The sequence below is a fragment of the Beta vulgaris genome, chromosome 5 (assembly GCF_026745355.1).
Source record: "Beta vulgaris subsp. vulgaris cultivar EL10 chromosome 5, EL10.2, whole genome shotgun sequence".
NCBI classification, from domain to species: domain Eukaryota; kingdom Viridiplantae; phylum Streptophyta; class Magnoliopsida; order Caryophyllales; family Amaranthaceae; genus Beta; species Beta vulgaris.
This window is the reverse complement of record NC_079206.1, coordinates 10,566,293-10,586,206: the sequence shown is the minus strand read 5'-3', so window position 1 is coordinate 10,586,206 and position 19,914 is coordinate 10,566,293. Positions and strand designations below refer to the sequence as shown.

The 19,914-nt window shown below is 36.1% G+C and overlaps 2 protein-coding genes across 8 annotated transcripts; one reads left to right on the top strand and one right to left on the bottom strand.

Moving 5' to 3' along the window:
• The first annotated feature begins 1,978 nt into the window (after positions 1–1,978).
• Positions 1,979–6,749, top strand: LOC104884147 (E3 ubiquitin ligase PQT3-like). 4 transcript variants are annotated; one of them, XM_057394970.1, is made up of 13 exons: positions 1,979–2,332; positions 2,440–2,614; positions 2,908–3,007; positions 3,102–3,314; positions 3,431–3,498; positions 3,670–3,735; positions 3,821–3,977; positions 4,058–4,206; positions 4,418–4,582; positions 4,668–4,976; positions 5,125–5,365; positions 5,541–5,663; positions 6,248–6,749. In XM_057394970.1, the coding sequence occupies exons 2-13, from the start codon at positions 2,449–2,451 to the stop codon at positions 6,573–6,575; spliced, it is 2,085 nt and encodes a 694-aa protein (XP_057250953.1). In that variant the 5' UTR covers positions 1,979–2,332; positions 2,440–2,448; the 3' UTR covers positions 6,576–6,749. The 4 variants fall into 4 exon arrangements, with proteins under 4 accessions (XP_057250953.1, XP_048500895.1, XP_010667045.2 ...); XM_048644939.2 differs by having other exon boundaries at positions 1,985–2,094; positions 6,248–6,748; XM_048644938.2 differs by having other exon boundaries at positions 1,979–2,614; positions 6,248–6,748.
• Positions 6,750–9,426: 2,677 nt separating this feature from the next.
• LOC104884136 (3-isopropylmalate dehydratase small subunit 1) lies at positions 9,427–14,881 on the bottom strand. 4 transcript variants are annotated; one of them, XM_010668732.4, is made up of 2 exons: positions 13,947–14,881; positions 9,427–9,698 (listed from the first exon to the last, which is right to left on the bottom strand). In XM_010668732.4, exon 1 carries the CDS (start codon positions 14,732–14,734, stop codon positions 13,967–13,969), a length of 768 nt encoding a protein of 255 aa, XP_010667034.2. In that variant the 5' UTR covers positions 14,735–14,881; the 3' UTR covers positions 9,427–9,698; positions 13,947–13,966. The 4 variants fall into 4 exon arrangements, with proteins under 4 accessions (XP_010667034.2, XP_010667035.2, XP_057250951.1 ...); XM_010668733.4 differs by having other exon boundaries at positions 9,427–9,695; XM_057394968.1 differs by having other exon boundaries at positions 9,427–9,679.
• Positions 14,882–19,914: the final 5,033 nt, after the last annotated feature.

The window sequence follows — 19,914 nt, the reverse complement described above, 5'->3', positions numbered from 1 at the left end:
AAAAACTCAAATGGACCTGGTGCACACTAATTTAGTGTGCACTGGGTTGGTAAGATATTAACTCCATATAGTGAATTCTATAGAGATATAGTGAATTTATATATAATATAGTTTATTTCATTAACGGAAAACACAATTTGAAATTATATGCAATATAATAGAGGAATTAATTAAAATGTTTTAACATACAGGAAGATCTAAGTTGCGTAGTATATATATCATGACACGTGTTCTAACATATGGAATGATTTAGTTTCTGCTTGATATAGTGTGTGTTTGAATAATATAGTGAGTTTAATGATATAGTGTGTTTCTGAATGATATAGTGAGTTTCTGTATGATATAGTGTGTGTCTGAATGATATAGTGAGTTTTTGTATGATATAGTGTGTGTGTTTGAATGATATAATGAGTGTGTCTGAATAATATAGTGACTTTCTGCATGATATAGTATGGGCCTGAATGATATAGTGGATTTCTACCTAATATAGTGGGTTTTCGCATAATTTAGTGAACTGTTCAGTAATGATATGTTGTTTCGCCTGGTGCATACTAATTTAACATGAACCGGGTCCACACAAGTCATATATTTTTTTTCTCTTACACTGGTTCAATACGACGAGAAAGATAGAATGATTTATATCCTTGGAGCAGAATAGCAATTTAGGTGCCAATTTCTTTTTTTTAAAGGCAATTAAATGGCTGGTAGGGCTATTGCCAAAAAAAATTTGCCCATTTGTCGGGCCGAGACAAATTTTGGGCAAAATTTGTGTTTGCAAAGCCCTATTTTGGGCCAAAAACAATAATCTTTTCGGACTAAAGTCAAACCAGGTTATTTTAATTTGCTATTTGTTTCAAACTTATATGGATTTAATTCCTTTTTATGTACTTAACTTTTGGATCATCATTATAGATCTACAGGTTAAAATATTTTTATTTTGATTTGGGAAAAATATTATAAAACTAGTCTTATATGCACGTGATATGTGCTTTGATGTACAAAAAACAGAATTGCTAGAAAAAGTAGCTTTTAAGTAATAATAATTTTGATATGAAGAGATCAATATGGTTTTTCTTTTGAGATAATTTTTTTTTAGGTAAGTATATATATTTGTAATTTTAAATGGACACCAAGTCCTCTCATATTCACTTTTAGAAGTATAATTACTAGTTCTATGTGGGTCATCTGAGTGTTGATGTATGAAAAACATAATTGGTAGAAAAAAAAAATGTAAAGTTATAATTTGTTTTCAACAATTTTAATATTAAAAAGTAGCTTTTAAGTAATAATAATTTTTAAAAACAATTATGATATGAAGAGATCGATATATGTTTTCTTTTGAGATAATTTTTTTAGGTAAGTATATATATTTGTAATTTTAAATGGACACCAAGTCCTCTCATATTCACTTTTAGAAGTATAATTACTAGTTCTATGTGTGTCATCCGAGTGTTGATGTATGAAAAACATAATTTGTAGAAAAAAAAATGTAAAGTTATAATTTGTTTTCAACAATTTTAATATTAAGAGATAAGATTAAGATTGGTTGTTTTTTTTAAAGAAATCATTGGTAGATGTGAGGATTGATAATCCTAAACCATTAAATACAAAATCAATGACTCATATCTTTCTCATCAAAATTCACCTTATCTTTTCTCATTAGAATCCACCTCCTAATTTTTCCCTCCCATCAATATAAATCTTTAATTTTAAAACGTATAATTCAGATAGAGGCCTATATTCGAAATTTCCCTGGGATTGGTAAGGCGAAATGAGGGCCACCCTACCCTATTGAGTGCTAATTTTATCTCGTAGAATTTCATTAAAACTCTAGAAGAGTCAGGACTCTTTTTCATCCCTCTCCTTATCGGTAGACTTCAGAATATAGGTTAGGATAGTTATTTATTATCCTAGTGATTTTAGGTATCCTAATTCGTTTAAGACCCTATTATCATACATCTATATATTTATTATCAACGGAAGTTGGAATAACACAAGTAAGTCTCTCCCCACTACATTCTACAATCGTATAAATTTCTCGATTACAAGGAAATTGCCATCTTCCTCTGCAGATTAAAGATTACAAATTAAGAGGTTTATATTCATCCACTCCAGTTTTTTTCCTATCTAAAAAGTTCAGTTTTCGTATTTTCTGCTCAATTCCAGTTACTTTTCGAGGAAACAAATTCAACAATTTCTTCCACGATTCCGTTGTTCATAATTGTGATCGCTAATATCGAGGCAAGGCGTTCAAATATCAGAAATTTTTATTGATTTGCGTCATGAAGAATTCCAAGATTACTAGAATAGGAATTTAGATAAAAATTCCATTGTACTTGTTCTGTAATTTTTAATACTTTGATAAAAATTTCATTCTTTATAGTTGTTATGTGCTTTTTAATAATTTGATTTGTAATAAAGATTTTGTATTTGTTTCAGTTATAAATCATGGCAGTGTATTATAAATTTAAAAGTAGCAAAGTTCATGACTCAATTTCTATTGACGGTTTATTCATATCGGTTAACGATTTGAAACAAAGAATTATTAAATCAAAGAGCATGGAAAGGGGTACTCCTTGTGAACTCATCGTTACTAATGCTCAAACCAATGAAGGTTGGTCCAATTTTAATGCTTAGTTCCCAGCAAATCTTATAAGTATGAATATGAAGTTTATTCAATTCAATTCAATTTTTCACTATTTTATTGCTGTTATTTCTTTCATGGATCCAATACCGTCTTAAGAAAAAACGTTAAAAACCTCGATAGAGAAGCTGTAGGAATATTAACTAAGGGTTAATTTAATTAAGAGAAGTTTAATTCAGCCGAATTTAGGTGAAAAGAACGCATCCTTAGTTGTCTTTGAAATTCGGCAAGATTTGGATGATTTGTCTGTTTTGCAATTTCAGAGTATCTTGATGAAGCAAGGTTGATTCCAAGACATACTTCTGTTCTTATACGCCGAGTTCCTCGAGTACAGCCTATCTCTATTGTCATTCAACCAAACAAGTACTGTTCCAACCTCTTTTTTTAACCTTGAATCATGTTCTGTTGATAGCCTGGTGGCTTTGGTTTGTTGAAAGATTTTCGCCTTTTGATGTAGGCCGAAGGTGGAGACTCAGGTTCAGGATGATCAGCCTGCGTTTGAAGCTTCAGAATTGGATGATGAATTTGGAAGTAGTATATATGCAACAACCCCTTGTAGAACACCAGGACAATCCAGCAGTACATTACAGGATTCGGTTCCTCCAACCAAAGCTGATGAGGACAGCAAGATCAAGGCCTTAGTTGAAAATTCTGGTTTCGACTGGCAGAAGTGAGACATATATTCAATCTTATTGCTATCAGTATTGTGGATGTTAATATATATTGCATGTCCTGTCATGAATTATTCTTGTCATGTACTGATTGGAACATTCTGTAAATATGCAGTCATCGTGCTGATGGTTTTGGCAGAGAAAGGGGTTTTGGAAGAGGCGGACAGAGTGGCCGAGGTGTTGGTATGTCGTTGAAGCTCTAGGTTCCAATATAATTAACTATTTGTTTAGACTTTAGGGAGCATGTTCTAGCTAACTGGTAATATGAAGAGTATTAATGATTCCTTTCAAAACCTGCCTGTGAGTTATGTGGTTTGGATATGGTAATGACAGTCGTGTCTGTATCCTAATCAGGTCAAGCTGGTTTTGGATGGAAAACACCTCCACAAGGCTATGTTTGTCATAGGTGTAAGGTTCCTGGTGAGTTCCTGTCTATTTATGCTTATTGTGTTGATGGTTGTATATAACTTAATGATGTTTATCATTTGTGGTCAACTTATTTCAGGTCATTATATTCAGCACTGCCCAACAAATGGCGATCCCAATTATGACGTTAAGAAATTGAGACCTCCAACTGGTATTCCAAAGTCGATGCTTGTACCTAAGGTGGACGGCTCCTATGCATTGCCTAGTGGCACTTCTGCTGTTTTGAAGCTGAATGAGTATGTTCACTTGCTTAGTTGACGAATGTTTGTGTTTCTACACTGGATTCTCGAACTGACATGGCATTTTGACACTACAGGACTGCCTTTGATAAAGCAATGGAAGGCCTCCCTTCTACTCGTTCTCTTAGACATATTCCACCAGAACTCCATTGTCCGCTGTGCAAAGAAGTGATGAAAGACGCTGTCTTTTCCAGCAAGTGCTGTTTTGATAGTTTCTGTGACAAATGTAAGTTAACATGTAGAGCGTAAACTATAAAGTATGAAGTGCTTTTTTTTTGTCTAGGGATATTAAGGTTTCATAGTAATTAATGTAGTTTATGAACTTCTGTTGTTTTTGGATTGATATATGTATATTGAGTTTAAAGTTGATGCTATGATGTACTGTTGCATTTAACATCTAGACTGTTTTTTCTCATATCTTCTTCAACCTTGAGCAGGTATAAGGGATTATATAATTTCAAAATCTATGTGTGTCTGTGAGGCAAGAGATATACTTGCAGATTATCTTGTGCCAAATAAGACACTCCGGGATACAATTGACCGCATGTTAGAGTCAGGTGACAGCAGTGTAGATAATACAGGAGGAGCTCTCCAAGTTCAAGGTAGTCAACATTGTTTTTCTTATTACCAATGTTATTCTCCTTCCTATTTTTTCAAGACTTCAATATATATAAATTGTGTATTCAGATATGGAATCTGCACGGTGTCCTCAACCTAGGGTACCATCACCTATTCACTCTGCTGCGTCAAAAGGCGAAGAGATGCTACTTCTAGATGCCAAAGAAACTACAAATGTAAAGGAGAATGTGGATGGTAGTAAACCTAGAGATGCTCTACAGCAGCAGGTACAACCACAGACCTCAGGGGAAGGGAAGATTACTAAAGTTGAAGATGTATCTGAAGTTACACATGACACTGTGAAGGAACCTGCATCACATGATAATGCTCTTCCTGTTGAGGAGGAAGTTCAACAAAAAATGGCTGCTTTTGAGGCAGGTAAATTACATGGATGGCTCGTTAACAGTAACGTCAAATTTGTTCCCTGCCTGGAACTTTCATCTGGAAGAATACACTTGCTAATCTACTTGTTGTGTTAGTACTTAGTTACTTAGTTTCTAACATTAGGCATAAAATGGTTTTGCAGCTGCAGACGCGCAATGGATGAATATGCAGCCTGGGATGGATGGATATATGAGCCCATCTGCATTCCAATCTTGCTGGCCAGGTGTACAACCTACAGTAGATGCATTCATGGGTCCTTTTGATGGTAGCATACCTCACAACATGGGTATGCCTATGAATATGGCTTTTGGCAACTTTATGGCTCCAGATCCTTTTGGTGCACAATGGTTCATGATGCCCCAGATGCTCCCTCTTCCACCGAGGTGTGTTACTGAGATTTGATATATTCTGATACCCTGCATTTCTCATTTTTCTTTCTCCCATAGCAGATAGCCTACTTCATACTATATGGTGCAAATTGCTGAATTTTTTTTCTTTATTCCAGATTCTTTATTTTTCTTTATTCCATATCACTTGAACACTGTTTCTACTCTACAGGGATCTTACAGAAGAGTTTGGTGTGAACATGAGTGTCAGGCCACTATTGTTGAGTAAAGAAGAGCCCGAGTCTAGGAAGGCTGAAGTAAGAAGAAAACGAAAGATGCCTAGACGGATGGAGAGGTAAGAGAGGGTGAACTTTTTATGGTTTTGGTAGATTCGTGCACTGAGATTGGGTATTTGTAAAACCCATTGGTGGCATAGATGTTCTTCCTCTGGCTTTTTTTTAAAACCCGCAAAATTTTAACTTTCTTGTTTGTCAACTCACAACTTTGATGATGGATACTTTTAACTATTTATCAATAAACATAAAAAAAGGTTAATATTTTGAAAATTTGCTGCAAGACAAATCCAATAACATTGTACTTAATATTTTTCCCTTTGTATTAGTTAAAATATATGGTCAAAGTGGGGTATGCTAATATTATGAAAATCAAAGTGTTGCAACCTTTTAACAATGGAGGGAGTACTTTATAATGAGGAAATAATTTGTTGTTACTTGATGCATGAAATGAAAGTTAGTTGTGAACGCATTTGGAACTGACATGAAATGAAATGGATTGAGTATTTTGGAATGCCTCTTTGGCCAGCTTTTGGTCTTGCATTTGGAGCTTCTTTTTTACTTTTTTGGGTGGTTGCATTTGTATATAGTATATGAAGTTAGTTGTGAACGTGTTGATCTGATGTAAATTGAACTGGTGTTTTAGCAGGGACCCTTCTAAAGATCGAGAATGTAGCAGAGAAGCAAGAAGCAATGCTAATGTCTTGCCTATGATATCAGAATATGTATGTTGTTTTGTAGTCCAAATATATGTTCTCCATAATTTGGACCTTTTGTATTGTGGGAGTTGTTTCTTTTGTTTGAATCTTGCTATCTGGCAAGTGAAAATTTCATTCTATTTGTTGACGAATGTGATCTTAGCGAGTATTTTTGGCCGATTTCTGTCCCATACTTCATATATAGAGACTAGAGAGTTCTGGGGGAATACTCCCTTTGTTTGCTGTCGTAATCCTTTTTGCACCATTTTTTCATGATCAGACCCTAGCTTTATTGCGAGCCAAAACCTTGAAGGATTCCCCTTCTTTTTTTTTTTTTTTGAAAGTCATTTTTTCATGGTTTCTATTATACCTTTCGAAAGATGTCTGCTATCATCTTATGATTTGGGTGGCTATTTACTTCTTGTTGGCTGAAGCCATAAGCCCAATCTAAGTAGCGGATCCACCCTTCTCGCCTCCTAAAAGCATGCTCACTAGAATTGGTCATGAAATTGAATCATCTATCAAAAGCAGAAGCCATCCATGGATTTTTCATGTTTTAAATTGCGTCATAAAATGCCTCGATCCATGGCCCAAACATGGATTAAGTCATTTTAAGTCATGTAAAAGGAGATGGAGGGCCCACGAAAAAGTGGGAAAAATTTGGTCGGGAAACATTGAAAACTGTGAGTTTGATGGGGCAATAATTGTAAGAGCCAATGAAAAAGCGCCACGCGTGCACATGAGCAGTTGGACACGTCAGTACTACGCAGCGTGCTAGCCAACCATATTTCGACATGTGGCTGCTGAATCAGAAAGGTTATTTTTTGTTATTCAGATTTTGGAATCTGAATAACTTTAAAAATACAAATTAAAAAAAAATTCACCAACATTCCTATTATTTTTGAGATCTATAAATAGACATCCATTTTGTTATATTTCGACAAACTTCCTAAATTATTATTTTTTGGATCATGAGTGAGGTACATTTGCCAAAATGAATCACAAACATGGCAAACTTTTAAAAGATGAGAGAGAAAGTTAATGAGAGAGGGATGACATGTTTCTTTGGGGCATGAGTGAGAGTGAGCATGCTCTAATCAATAAAAAAGTTCTAAAAAATGTTGAGACTACTAATTATAATTGTGCTATTAAGCTTCTCGTAAGGAATATTGATCAGAAATTTTTTGAAATAAAAGTTCCAGTGTGCTTATGTTATATATGTCGTTAAAAATTTCCAAAAAATTTCGATTTTTTTTAGAAATGATGTCCAGCCCATATATGGTTGATTAGTGAAGGTTTTTGAAAAAAATGTTGAATTTAAAAGTCAGGTTTTTGCGATGGTGAGCAAAAATATGTTTATTTGCAACTAATGTTGAGCTAACTTAAGAAAGTAATAGAATTATGTCTATAGTTTAATATTCCTCCCGGTCTTTATTAGTTTACCCGTAATTCTTTTTGGGATGTCCTTTATTAGTTTACTCATTTCTTTTGTTTTTATTTTTGGAATGTGACTACTAACTTTCCATCACACATACATTCAGCTTTAACATAAAATAATAGTTTCTCTTTCTTTCTATGTCCCATAACATTGTTTCTCGTAAAACTTTGTGCAAAAGAAACGGGCAAACTAATAAAACCGGAAGGAGTATATAACACAGAAAAAGTTGGATTATCTAGGTGAATTGACAAATATTTATTTGGAATTCTGGCAGGGTCTAGCAAGATGTGGTAGGTCTCCAAGTGACCTCCTTGTTTGTAATAATGAGTATGGCAGCCACAGCCACCACAGATTCCGAATCACTGCTCATGTCCGAGGCATGGAGCATGAAAAGAAGCAAGGCCGTTATCCCCACCACAATCACAACCGGTTTGAGTCATCATTCTCGAGAGTGAGGCGACAACCTTTTGAAGCACCACAACCGAACAAGAAACAAAGGCATACATAATCCGTAACTGTATCATTAGGTGCCTAAGGCAAATGTTGTGGACTCAAACTCTGATTTTTGGACTACTTTTTAGTAAATCTAGTTCAATATGGCTTGTACAAATTTTTGTCATTATCATCTATTAAAAGATGTTTTTTTCTTTTTTGCTTACAACAATTCACCTAGATTGTCAAAACTATTTACTGTCAATCAAGAATCTATAAAATATTTGGCCATAAGTAAATATTACCAATTTATGCCGGGACTCATGGTTTGTTTTACTTTATGTTTCCGGTTTACTTTTAGATAGTTTTTAATACATATCTTTAAGCATCAAGATTCTTAAGTATGTATTATCAATAAAATCTAAAATCCTAAGAGTTTGTCTTGTAAAAGACCGCCTATTTTTAAATTAAAATAAGGCATTGGTAAGCCCAATATTAAAAAGAGAATTAACCCAACAATGACTAGGCTAATTTCTTTCGATGACTAGTTTAATCAATTTAGTTACAGGTCTACTTTTATATCAAAATTAGACCGTTTCTTTTAATAATTTTTGAAATCGTAAAGCTACACATCTAAATAAATGTCATACTTATTTGAGAATGAAAGGAAATATATTTCTTACAAAGTGATTTGAGATAATAAACTGTGTCAAACAAAAGAAAAGACATGTGCGAAATCATTTTTATGACAAGCATAGTAAATTTATTAGATGTGACTTCTATGGTTTTCTGATTTCTCCAAGAGTTGAAGTGCCTGCATAACTGCATCCTATTCGACATATTTTATACATTTCAACGTCCAAATTAAAATAAATTTAGATAGTTCGATGCGCAATTACAATTAATTTATACTCCCTCCATTTCCTAAAGATCTTCCCTCTTTTCGTTTAAGGGTGTTTCCAAAAGATCTTCCCTCTTTTGCTTTATTCCTTATTTGGCAAAACAAATTTCCCTATTTACCCTCTCATGTCACTATCATATGGCCCACCATTACATTATTAATTCAATTTTACTCCATTTCTCTCTCCTACTTTAACCCCTTTTTATTTGTTTATTTATCTTAACCCCTTTCTCTCTCCTACTTTACTCACACCATGCCCCACACAACTTGATTTTCCTTGGTATCTGTAGGAACAGTAAGTGGGAAGATCTTTAGGAAACGGAGGGAGTATACGATAAGCTCTAGATAATTGCAGATAAGTTAAATTCAGATGCATAAAATACGCCCAAAGTTACAGCTTATTGTTTCATTTAATTAAGCAGAACAATAAGTGCCCCAAAATACAAATCATAATCTGATTTATGACAATCATACAGCAGCAGACTTTATCAAGAAACGCAAATCTAATACACAGCAGGGGAGAGTCCAAATATCTATGGATCCCATCTGGGATTGTGAAGACGCTGAGACGGTCGCGAGTACTGGTTTTGAACTATAATTCATGTTAATCTGCACTAGACCAAACCTGCTGAGTGGAATTCCAAAATAGGAAGATAAGAAAAAGAAAGAAGAAGAGCGTAAATAGAAACTCACTGTAATTTACAGAAGCAGAAAAACTAGAGCATCAAAGATCAAAGTTGGAAAATCGACTCAGCAGTGCTGAACATCTGAACTAGATAACACAGTTAACCAAAGCAACTTTATTTGTTTGAGCAAGCCTAAGCTTCTGTGTTCTACTAAATAGCAAATCTATAGTCATTGCGCAGAACAGAACTATACTTAGGTTAAAGCCTCAATAGGGTGCTATTTACTCTACAGAGTGATTGATATCTTAAGCAATCTTAATAGTTCCTACTTCCTACTTCAACATCAAATCAAGCCATGTCAATGTCATATTACTCCTCAACTACACAGCATGTAGGGTCATGTTTATGTAATAAAACCCATGTTACTTTGAGTCTTTGACTCCTCATTTTGTCGTAAGCAACTGTGTTAGATACTCAAGACTCCAACAAGGGTATGGAATCCTTACTCAGACACTTCCACTTTCATCTAGAAACCTCAGATATCTTGAACCACCTCAATCGGAAATGCATCCCTATCCAGCACACGGGTGCTCAGTAGCATAGAATAAATCATAAAATCCTGATTTGTTCATAACTTGCACATATTGAATTGGTTGGCGTTGTAACAAACAGAGTCGACAACTATGTCAGGGACCATAAGCATATAGATTAGAACCAGAATCAAAGACACAAAAATTTACAACGAAAACGTGTACAGAACCGACACCTTGCCGCTCACATTACCTCTATAACAAGATACTCCTACCTCCTGCAAAAGCTAATTGAATTCACAAGGACTCCAGGAGTGTGTTCAAAATCAACTAAGACATACTAAAACAAGATGCTCCTATCTCCTACAAAAGCTAATTGAAGTCACTAGGACTCGAACATTATGTTCAAAATCAACCAAGACATCCCTAAATAAGGAGATATTGGACAAGTATGGCATCAATTTCAAATGTACAAAGCCTACACAGACACTGACAAGATATTCAGATCCATATATCAATATGTTCAACCACCTCTCCTAGGAGATGATGACTTTGTTTGGCTAAAGAGGTCAAACCGATAGCAAAGCACTAACTCAGTACTCATTAAAAAGCAATCTTGTCCACTGACAAAATGAGAAACAAAATACATACAAAGTTAATTCGACTATCACATGACCCATTTGCCAATAGAAGACCTGAATTGCAGTAATGTCCAGGCTAAACAAAGAGATCTATGAGCAGAAAGCTAAGCAGTTGAAAGCTCAAGTGATATAAACCTATCACCCTTAGGGGGCGTTTGGTTGAGGGGTGTGAAGAAAGGGAAAGGATTTCAAAACTTATGTTTCCCTTATTTGATGTTTGGTTGATGATTTTTTCCTTTCCCTTTACCCATTTTTCAGTTTAGAATTACCCCCCTTACCCTTAGATCCATTACACCCCCCTCCCCCAAGGTTTTGGATACCCCCAAATCTTTCTACACCATAACACAACTGACCACCCCACCACCACCACCACCACCACCAGGCTGACCCTACTGACCACCACCAAGACCATCTGAGCTGCCGCCACCACCCTCCACCTAAGCTGCCGACCCCCTGCAACCCGTGGAAAACCCCACCCCACCCTCCGAAACCCCAACCCAGCCCTTGGAAACACCACCCCAACCGCCGAAAACCCCACCCCAACCCTCGAAAACACCACCCCAGCCGCCGAAAACCTCCCCCCACCCGCCGAAAATCCCAACACAGCCCTCGAAAACCTCCCCCTACCCGCCGAAAACCCTAGCCCAACACTCGAGAACACCCCCCACCCGCCGAAAACCCTAGCCTAGATGCTGCTGATCGCACAGCGACGCCGGTGCCGGCGTAAGTGAGAGAAAGAGATGGGGGGAGGGAGGGGAAGGGGGAGGGGGAGGGAGGTAAAGGGTCAACTTTTGTTACCCTTTCTCTTGTCTAACCAAACACATCGGTAAATTGGGGGGTTTGGGGTTCCCTTCCTTTCTTAACCCTTACTTGATTCCTTTCCTCACTTCCAACCAAACACCCCCTAGTTGACAAAGATATATGCACATCAAAAGTTGATCCAGAACACTGCACCTGATAAAAAAAAGTTATCATACTTAGTTATGAGAGTGGCTAAAATCCATAAGCTACAACTGATATTGTCCAAGTATCGCAAGACAGCTCTTTCAGGATAACACGATTCTCGTTTTTCCAAATAAAAAAAGGGGGTAATACAATTCCCAACAGATTCTTAAGGGATTACAGTGTCATATTCTACAGCAACAAGAGTCAATGGGAGGAAAAGTAGAGCTATTCGTGCCTTTGCAAAGGTCAGGACAAGAAGAGATGGACCAAAGCAAAATAATAGGAGGACAGATGCTTAGACAAAGGAGCTTCACAGCTCAACATCACTCCATAAGATCACTAACAAATGCCTCTAGTGAAGCTCCCGCCAATGACAAGGTTAGCGGGTTAATATTAACCCAATCTCACACATACGATTCTGAAGAGGTTGTTTCAGTGTGACCAGTTGAAAAAGGTTCTTTTCATTCGAGCCTTGATCCAAAAAGAAACGGCTCGCATTATTCTCCAAAGAAAATAAAGAGTAGTAAGCAGTTTAAAGGGACATTAAATTAGTGTAGAGTTGACAGATTGCTAATCAACTCTGTAAGCTCACCTAACTATGATGAAGAGATCTATTTGTCACCAGCTTCAACAATTCAACCCCGCATTATCAAAAGATAGAAATTACAGATAAAAGAATGTAATTACAGAATGAAGTACTACCTCCGTTTCTTTTTAATCAATACACTTTTCTTTTTGGTCTTTTTTTTTTATCTACACAGCATTACTTTTTCTATTTTTGGTAATATGTCACATATATTTTCTCCTCTTTTTCCACCCATGTCATCTACTTTTTAATATTTTAACCTACTTTTCAGTTTCTCTCTCCACCTTTTTAGTTTATCTCTCATACTTTGCACTTTCTCCTTGGTTCTCCCTCAAATTAAGTGTGTAGATTAATTTGAAATGGAGGTAGTATAATATAATGTGTCTAGAGGTTTAATACAAATGTCAAGAAAGTATATACTTGGGTATTTATGATTTTTTACTTGGTACAAGTTGCAAGATTTCCAAAATTAAATAGGACACAAATACTACTTATAGCTATAAGTTGGGGAGCAACTTGAAAAGTTGTGTATTCTGAGTCAGTGAGTTTGCAAGTGGGTGAGAAGAGAGGGTTAAAATTTGCTTGGCTGCATATCAATTAAGGCTGATACTTTTCCTTTCTATTCTACTACGGGCCTGTTCTCTTCGGCATAAAACAGCTGAACTGAACTGAACTGAATTGAATTGAACTGAACTGAATTGAACTGAACTGATCTGAACTGATCTGAACTGAACTGAATTGAATTGAACTGAACTGAAATGAATAGTGATATGTGAGAGTAAAAGTATTGTCAAGAGCTGAACTGAACTGAACTGAACTGGTCTGAACTGAACTGAACTGATCTGAACTGAACTGAACTGAATTGAACTGAACTGAATTGAACTGAACTGAAAATAAGCTGGGGAGAACAGGCCCTACCTCTATCTCAAAATGACAAACCACCTCCCTGATTTGAAATGGTTCAATTTGATTGTCCTAATTATTTAATTTTCTCTCTACTCATCCAATGCACAACTCCACAAAACCATACCCCATTGGCTATTCTCACTTTCTCTAATATTCGTGAGATGCCAACTACGAAAAAAATTTTAAAAGAGGGAGTACAATCTTTCCATGTGTATAATGTTGTCAATCTAATGTGTTCATATACAGCACAGCAGTCCTCATTTAAAAGAGATTTAGCAGGAGGGGTATACTTTCCAACAGGTTGACACAAGCCCACAATTTACATTTTACTGTTAAGTCTAATGCCTATAAGATGCCTGAACTCAAAGTAAACCACTACACACCCCAACCTCGCAATTACCATTCGAAAAGTCAGTCTATTACAAAAAAGAAATAGCACTCTCAACACACAAGTGAGCCTAACCAATTACTTGGTGAGAATGCCACCCTCTTAGAACATTAAGGCAGTGATCACGAAACTACAATATTATGAAATGAGATCACTCATAATTCTCACACCAACATAAGATCAACAAAACAATAACATAACACAAAATCCCAGTGTATCATCATTCAACCAACATACATCATAAATATAGATACCTCACAAAAAATGAGCTTTCTTAAGAGGCTGCAGAAGCAATCATCCCAGCTTGCCTCGCATAAGCGAAAATCCCACCGGCATCAATAACAGGACCAGCATCCCCAATAGATTTCAATGTATACTCCTTCCCAGTGGTATGATTAATCAACTTGCTCTCAGCAAGCTCAACAGTAGCCACATCCCCAGTAGTAAACTCCTCACAAATCCTGACTTCGGATTCCAACGGATAAACTTCCCCAGTCGACACTGAATTCCGAAAAAAGATTCTAGCATATGACTCAGCCACTATAGCTTTAGTTCCAGCAGCACCCAAAGCAACTGGGGCATGTTCCCTTGATGACCCACACCCAAAATTGGCACCAGCAATGATAATAGAGTACTTTGTTTTAGTTTCATTTTCATCAATAAATCGAACTTGGTATGAACTGGGCAATCCAATTAGCGCATATGAGCCGAGTTTTTGGTATTCTTCAGGGTTTGAAGGCACCAAAGTTAGGTACTCAGCAGGGATTATTTGGTCAGTGTCGATGTTATCATCAACGACATAGCAGAGCCCGTGAAATGAGGCGGTGGATGAAGAAGAAGAGGATGGGGTGGCTTTAATGGGTGAAAAACAGGGTGAGCGGATTGATTGAGAGTTTTTGGTGAGGAATTGAGTGCGGCATTTCGTCGAATAGGTGGTGGGCAGTTTTAGGAATGAAGAGGATGCAGGAGGAATTGAGGATTTGTGGAAATTTGGGTTTGAAGAAGAGAAGGTGCGGAAGGTTGTTGGAGCTGCCTTTGCCATTGGAGAGAGAGAGAGTCGAGAGTCGAGAGTCGAGAGTCGAGAGATAGGCTGGGTGAATGGTTTCGCTGCGAAATGGGGCGGCTGCTGCAAAATTGGAACTTTGTGTGGGAAAGTGTATCTTCCTCCCCCAAGAAAAATGAAGATTGTTAAAGGTGGTCCCAAATTTTCTTAAAATCGTCGCGGGTTCACTTTTATTTTACTATTTTACTCCTCTTCTTTTCATCATCGATCTTGCATTTTTTTTTTTAATTATGAGGCGATGAGTGGAACGTCGGGCCAGGACTTTCTATCTATGGTCCCGAACATCTGGCTTGAACGTTCGGGCCATGGGCGTAACGTCCGGCCTCATCGCCCCATAATTTTTTTTAAAAATTCGCAAGGTGGAATAATGTCGATTTTTGCTCCCTGCGAGGGGTGGAGGGAGGGTTGGGGCTGATGTGAGGGTGGAGGGAGAGTGGGGGTTGCTCGTGGGCGTGGGGGTTGCTCGTATGGGGGTGGGGCGGAGGGTGGGGGTTGATTGCAGGGGTGGGGGATGTTGGTGGGTGGTGGAGGAGGTGGTTGTGGGAATGGAGGTGGTGGCAATCAGGGTGGTGGTGGCAGGAAGTAATGGTCTGGGAAAAAAAAGGTAAAGTTGAAAATGTTTGGCGAAAACAGCGATTTTAAGAAGTTTTGGGACGATGTTCGGCATTCCGAAAGGGAATTTGCTTTAATTACATTGTTTTTGGGAAATTGACAAGGATGGTTCCCATTATAACCCTTTTCCATAAAAGATCATAATTTTCAATTATCCCACATCAATCCTAACTTTGAGGGTATTTCACAAGAATGGTCTAAGTGGATGGATTACTGGTTTAAGCTGTAAGTTTTTTAAAAAAAAAACCTTTTACAGGTTTCAGGGGCGGGGGAAGGGTTTTCTAGGAACAAGGGAGGGGGTCGTGGGGAAGGTTGTGGGGCAGGGGAGGAATTTCAGGGAAGGAAAGGGGTTTCACGGGCGGGGGAGGATTTTTTTATGATGGGGGAGAGGTGGCGAGGAGGGGGTGTGGGTTTATAGTGGTTGTGTGGAACAAGGGGAGAGGAAGAGAGAATTGTGTGGGGATATGGGGAAGGAGAGACGCGAGAGAGGAAGGAGGCAGGGAGTCGGTGCTGCAGTGGCTGGCAGGAGGGTGGCCAGGCTCCGGCTAGTCGGCAGCAAGGAGGCAGATTGTGGTAGTTTTAGGGGCGGGGGAGGGGTGGCAAGGTAGGGGAGAACGTTTTCAATCCGGGAGAGGATGGTATTGCAAAGGAGAGGGTGGTAGGGGTGACAAGGGTGGTGGTTTCAGAAATTTACCTGTTGTAGCAGAAAGCACCCTTGCAAAGTTGGGATTATTGTGGGATAATCAAAAAAGTTCTGATGTTTTATGGAAGGGGAACTATAGATGTGATCGTCCTTGTTAATTTTTCCCTTTTTTGGTGTAAAGAGAGCAAATGATATAGATGGGATTCAATCTCATGTCTTGGCACCATGAAACTTGCTTTAACCAATTAAGTTCATCGACATTCACAACTTTCAATTCACTGTAAGTACAATCCTTTAGCTTTTTTCTATATCGAGTTTCATAATTGTCGACGTACAGTTTAGACATTTTTAGCATGTTTGATAGTCAATCTAACAAGTAACAACATTTTATATTATCACATTAATCAAATTTGAGTAACTAATTAAAAAGAACATAAGGAGTAAGATATTTTTTCTACATGTACTTAGTGACTTATGAGGGTTGACTGAAGAAAAAAAAGAATGTACTGCAAGCATATTGAATAAGAAAAGTAGTATATTGAATTGTAAAAGTATATTGAAGCCAAAAATATAAGTGTCTTGATATATATGCTAATAGATGTTAGTGTCATTTGGTATCGAACAAGTTTGGGAAAATTTTTGTTTGCGAAAATTTCTCCTTATGTATTTTCGGACACTTTGTTCTTTGATTGATGTACTAGTTCGACTTTCCTAAAAAAAGCTAATAATCTAGATGGTAGTTGTATGTTGGTGTATATACGATACGTAATTCAACTACTTTTTGGGTCCTATTTTTGAGGCATCTTAACCTTGCCATTAAGAAATGAAAAAAAGGACGTGAAAATTCGAGATAGACATGAAATAAACATAAAATAGAATATTATAAAGAATAACTGAATGTGATAAAACAAAGGGAAAGAGAGAGTGAATGTGTGGATTGGAAGAGAATATGTTTAGAGATATAGTACAATACACGTACTCATATTTCGTATTCTATAATCATATAGTGTGTGTATATATATGTAATATGTTTTTGGAAAATTTGACATAAATAATCCTAATAACTTTCACTAGTTTTCTCAAAATAATCACAACTTTGAATTATTTTATAAAAATCCTAACTTTTGAGCGGATCTTTTCAAAATAAACCAAACTATTATCTTTCTTGCCTATACTAATTTGTTTTAGGTTTAAGATATATAGAGAATTAATAGTTCCGATTATTTTGAGAAGGTACCCACTAAAGTTGAGATTATTCTAAAATAGTTCAAAGTTGGGATTATTTATATCCATTTTTCCTTATGTTTTTTTTCAATAATATCTGTTTTTAAGTTGGTAACATATTTCCTCTTTGAGTTACTATTTATTTATAACTTACTTAGGGATATGACATCGAGCTTATCATTGGATTGATGGGATTGATCACACATTTTTTTTCTCAAACCCCACCGTTCGAGCATAATCATAATGTTCAATTGTAGTGTGTGCAGTGTAGTTGGGCAGGTCTTCAAGTTCACTTTCCAACTCAATTGGAATCACTCTGTTATTATTTTTATATCAAAAGTTATGAGTTAAAAAGTGTATAAGAGTCAATTTTCGCATTTCAGCTAATGATTGTTCGCTTCATTATAGCCCAAATTCGTCCCAAAAAGATGGTTTGTGATCCTCATATAATCTACCTTCTTTTTTCATTTTCTGAACACTAGCTTAGCCAACCATAGTCTATTTGCATTTATATCACATGAAACTCATCAAAACAAGCAAACAGAGAGCAGTAGAATAAAACTTGAGTAAATCATGTAAATATCACCTAAATGCTCTAATATGAACTAAATACAACCTAAATGCACCTAAAATCTATTTATAAATGCCCATGTTGTGGACACCGGACCATGCCTCGAGCGGGCTCATGTCGGACCGGGCCCAAACCGTGCCGGCACGACCCGTGTGCTGGCCCGACACATGCCCACCTCTAATGATAAACAGAAACTTGATAGCAGGTAATATAACATGTAACATGAGGATATATTAGTATATTACTCATTTACTTGATAAGTCAATTAATGTAAGAGTCGAATGATGTGTCAATTTAAGAAGCATATTTACTTCTAATTACAATTGAAAATGAATACGAGCCGGTAGATGAGTTCGTTTGTGTATTTGTAGGACAAAGGATAGGTTGTAGGTTCGAGTCTTAACACCCATATTTTTATTAATTTGTATCAATTGCTTAGGAGGGGGAGGGGGGGATAACATGTGCGGCAACATGAGAATTGTTTGACTTGAGTTTTAGATGTATACATATAAATTATAACTGATGCCAAAATAATCTTCAAAAGATTATGATGTTGATGTATAAGGTTAGCACCAAAAACATGTCATTAAGTTAATTAGCCGTGTTCTTTAATAAATAATAATATTGAAGCCAAGCTTTAATTTGGTGATCATATTCATGGGCATTATAGGCATACCCATGACCCATGATGAATTTATTGCGTCATCACAATAGTGTGTTCATTATCAATGATTTATTTTGTTGTAACAACAATATTTCTTTACTCATGAATTTCTGTCAAAAAAAAAACAACAATATTTCTTAAAAAAAAATTATTGCAATACTAAATTATTTTGGTTTGTTGAGTAAGACTGCGATTTTGAAAAATAATATATTTGATCCTGTAAATTGGACCTATGATTAAAGGCTATAATCACACATATATATATATATAGCTTACTATACTTATAGTAATATTATATTTATCTGAAAAAAAGAATAAATAATGTCTTACAATTCATCTAAATAAAAATATTTTCATGACTTGTAAAATTATATATTGTAATGGATCTTATTTTGAAGCATACTACAAACACTCTCCAATGTTAAAAAAATTATAATGTTTTGAATTAGGTAGCAAAAGTTATACTTTTATTATATAATATAATAGTTTAGGTTATGTTAAAAATGAAACACTAATTTCTCCCGATCCAAAACTCCTTTTATGTATTTAATTATATGTAGAACTCTACTTTTTAAAAATATTTAAAATAAAAATTAATGACATGAAAATCCTACGTGGCGCTCTTTATTTTATAAGTTGTAGAACTGTGTTGTAAATGAATCTTATTTCGAAGCATATTTCAGGCACAATCCAATGGTACAAAAATTATATTATTTCGAATTACGTAGCAAAAGTTATATACACACTTGTACAGAAACATTATTTTGCGTCGGACACTGGTCCGACGCCACAGGTCTCGATGCAAATTTTGGGATATTATCCGCGTCGAATAAGGAACGACGCAGATTTTGTGCTATTTGCGTCACACCCGTGGCTACGTGCGACGCAAATCCCCACCAGATATTGTGGGCAGGGCCATCCCTGCGTCAGATACTAGGTACTGTGCGACGCAAATGCAGGGCCATTCACGTCATATACGAGGTAATGTGCGACGCAAATTCTCCTCTTTTATAAAAAAAAATAAAAAAATAACTAGCCTCTTAGTTATTTACACCAAGTTGAAATGAATTATTCAGTTACACTCAAAACCCTCTTTTTTATTTACATTCGAAATAAATTATTCAGTTACAAACTAATTACAAAAGAATTACCCCAAATCTGCACAACTATCAAAGATCTAAAAAGGAATTGAAAAAAAAAAAAGACAAGTGAAATAATGAAATTAACAAATCCGAAATCTGAACAACTACAAAAAAATTGGAACAAACTAGTTATACACAAATTACATACTAATATAATAATTTAAGTTGTTTTTTTTTAGAGGAATTTAAGTTGTTCGTTCAACACGAAATTCTAGTTTTCGCTTATCCAAAGCTCGTTATATGTATTTAAATCTATATAGAATTCTATTTTTGTAAAAAGAAAACTAAAATTGATGACATGGC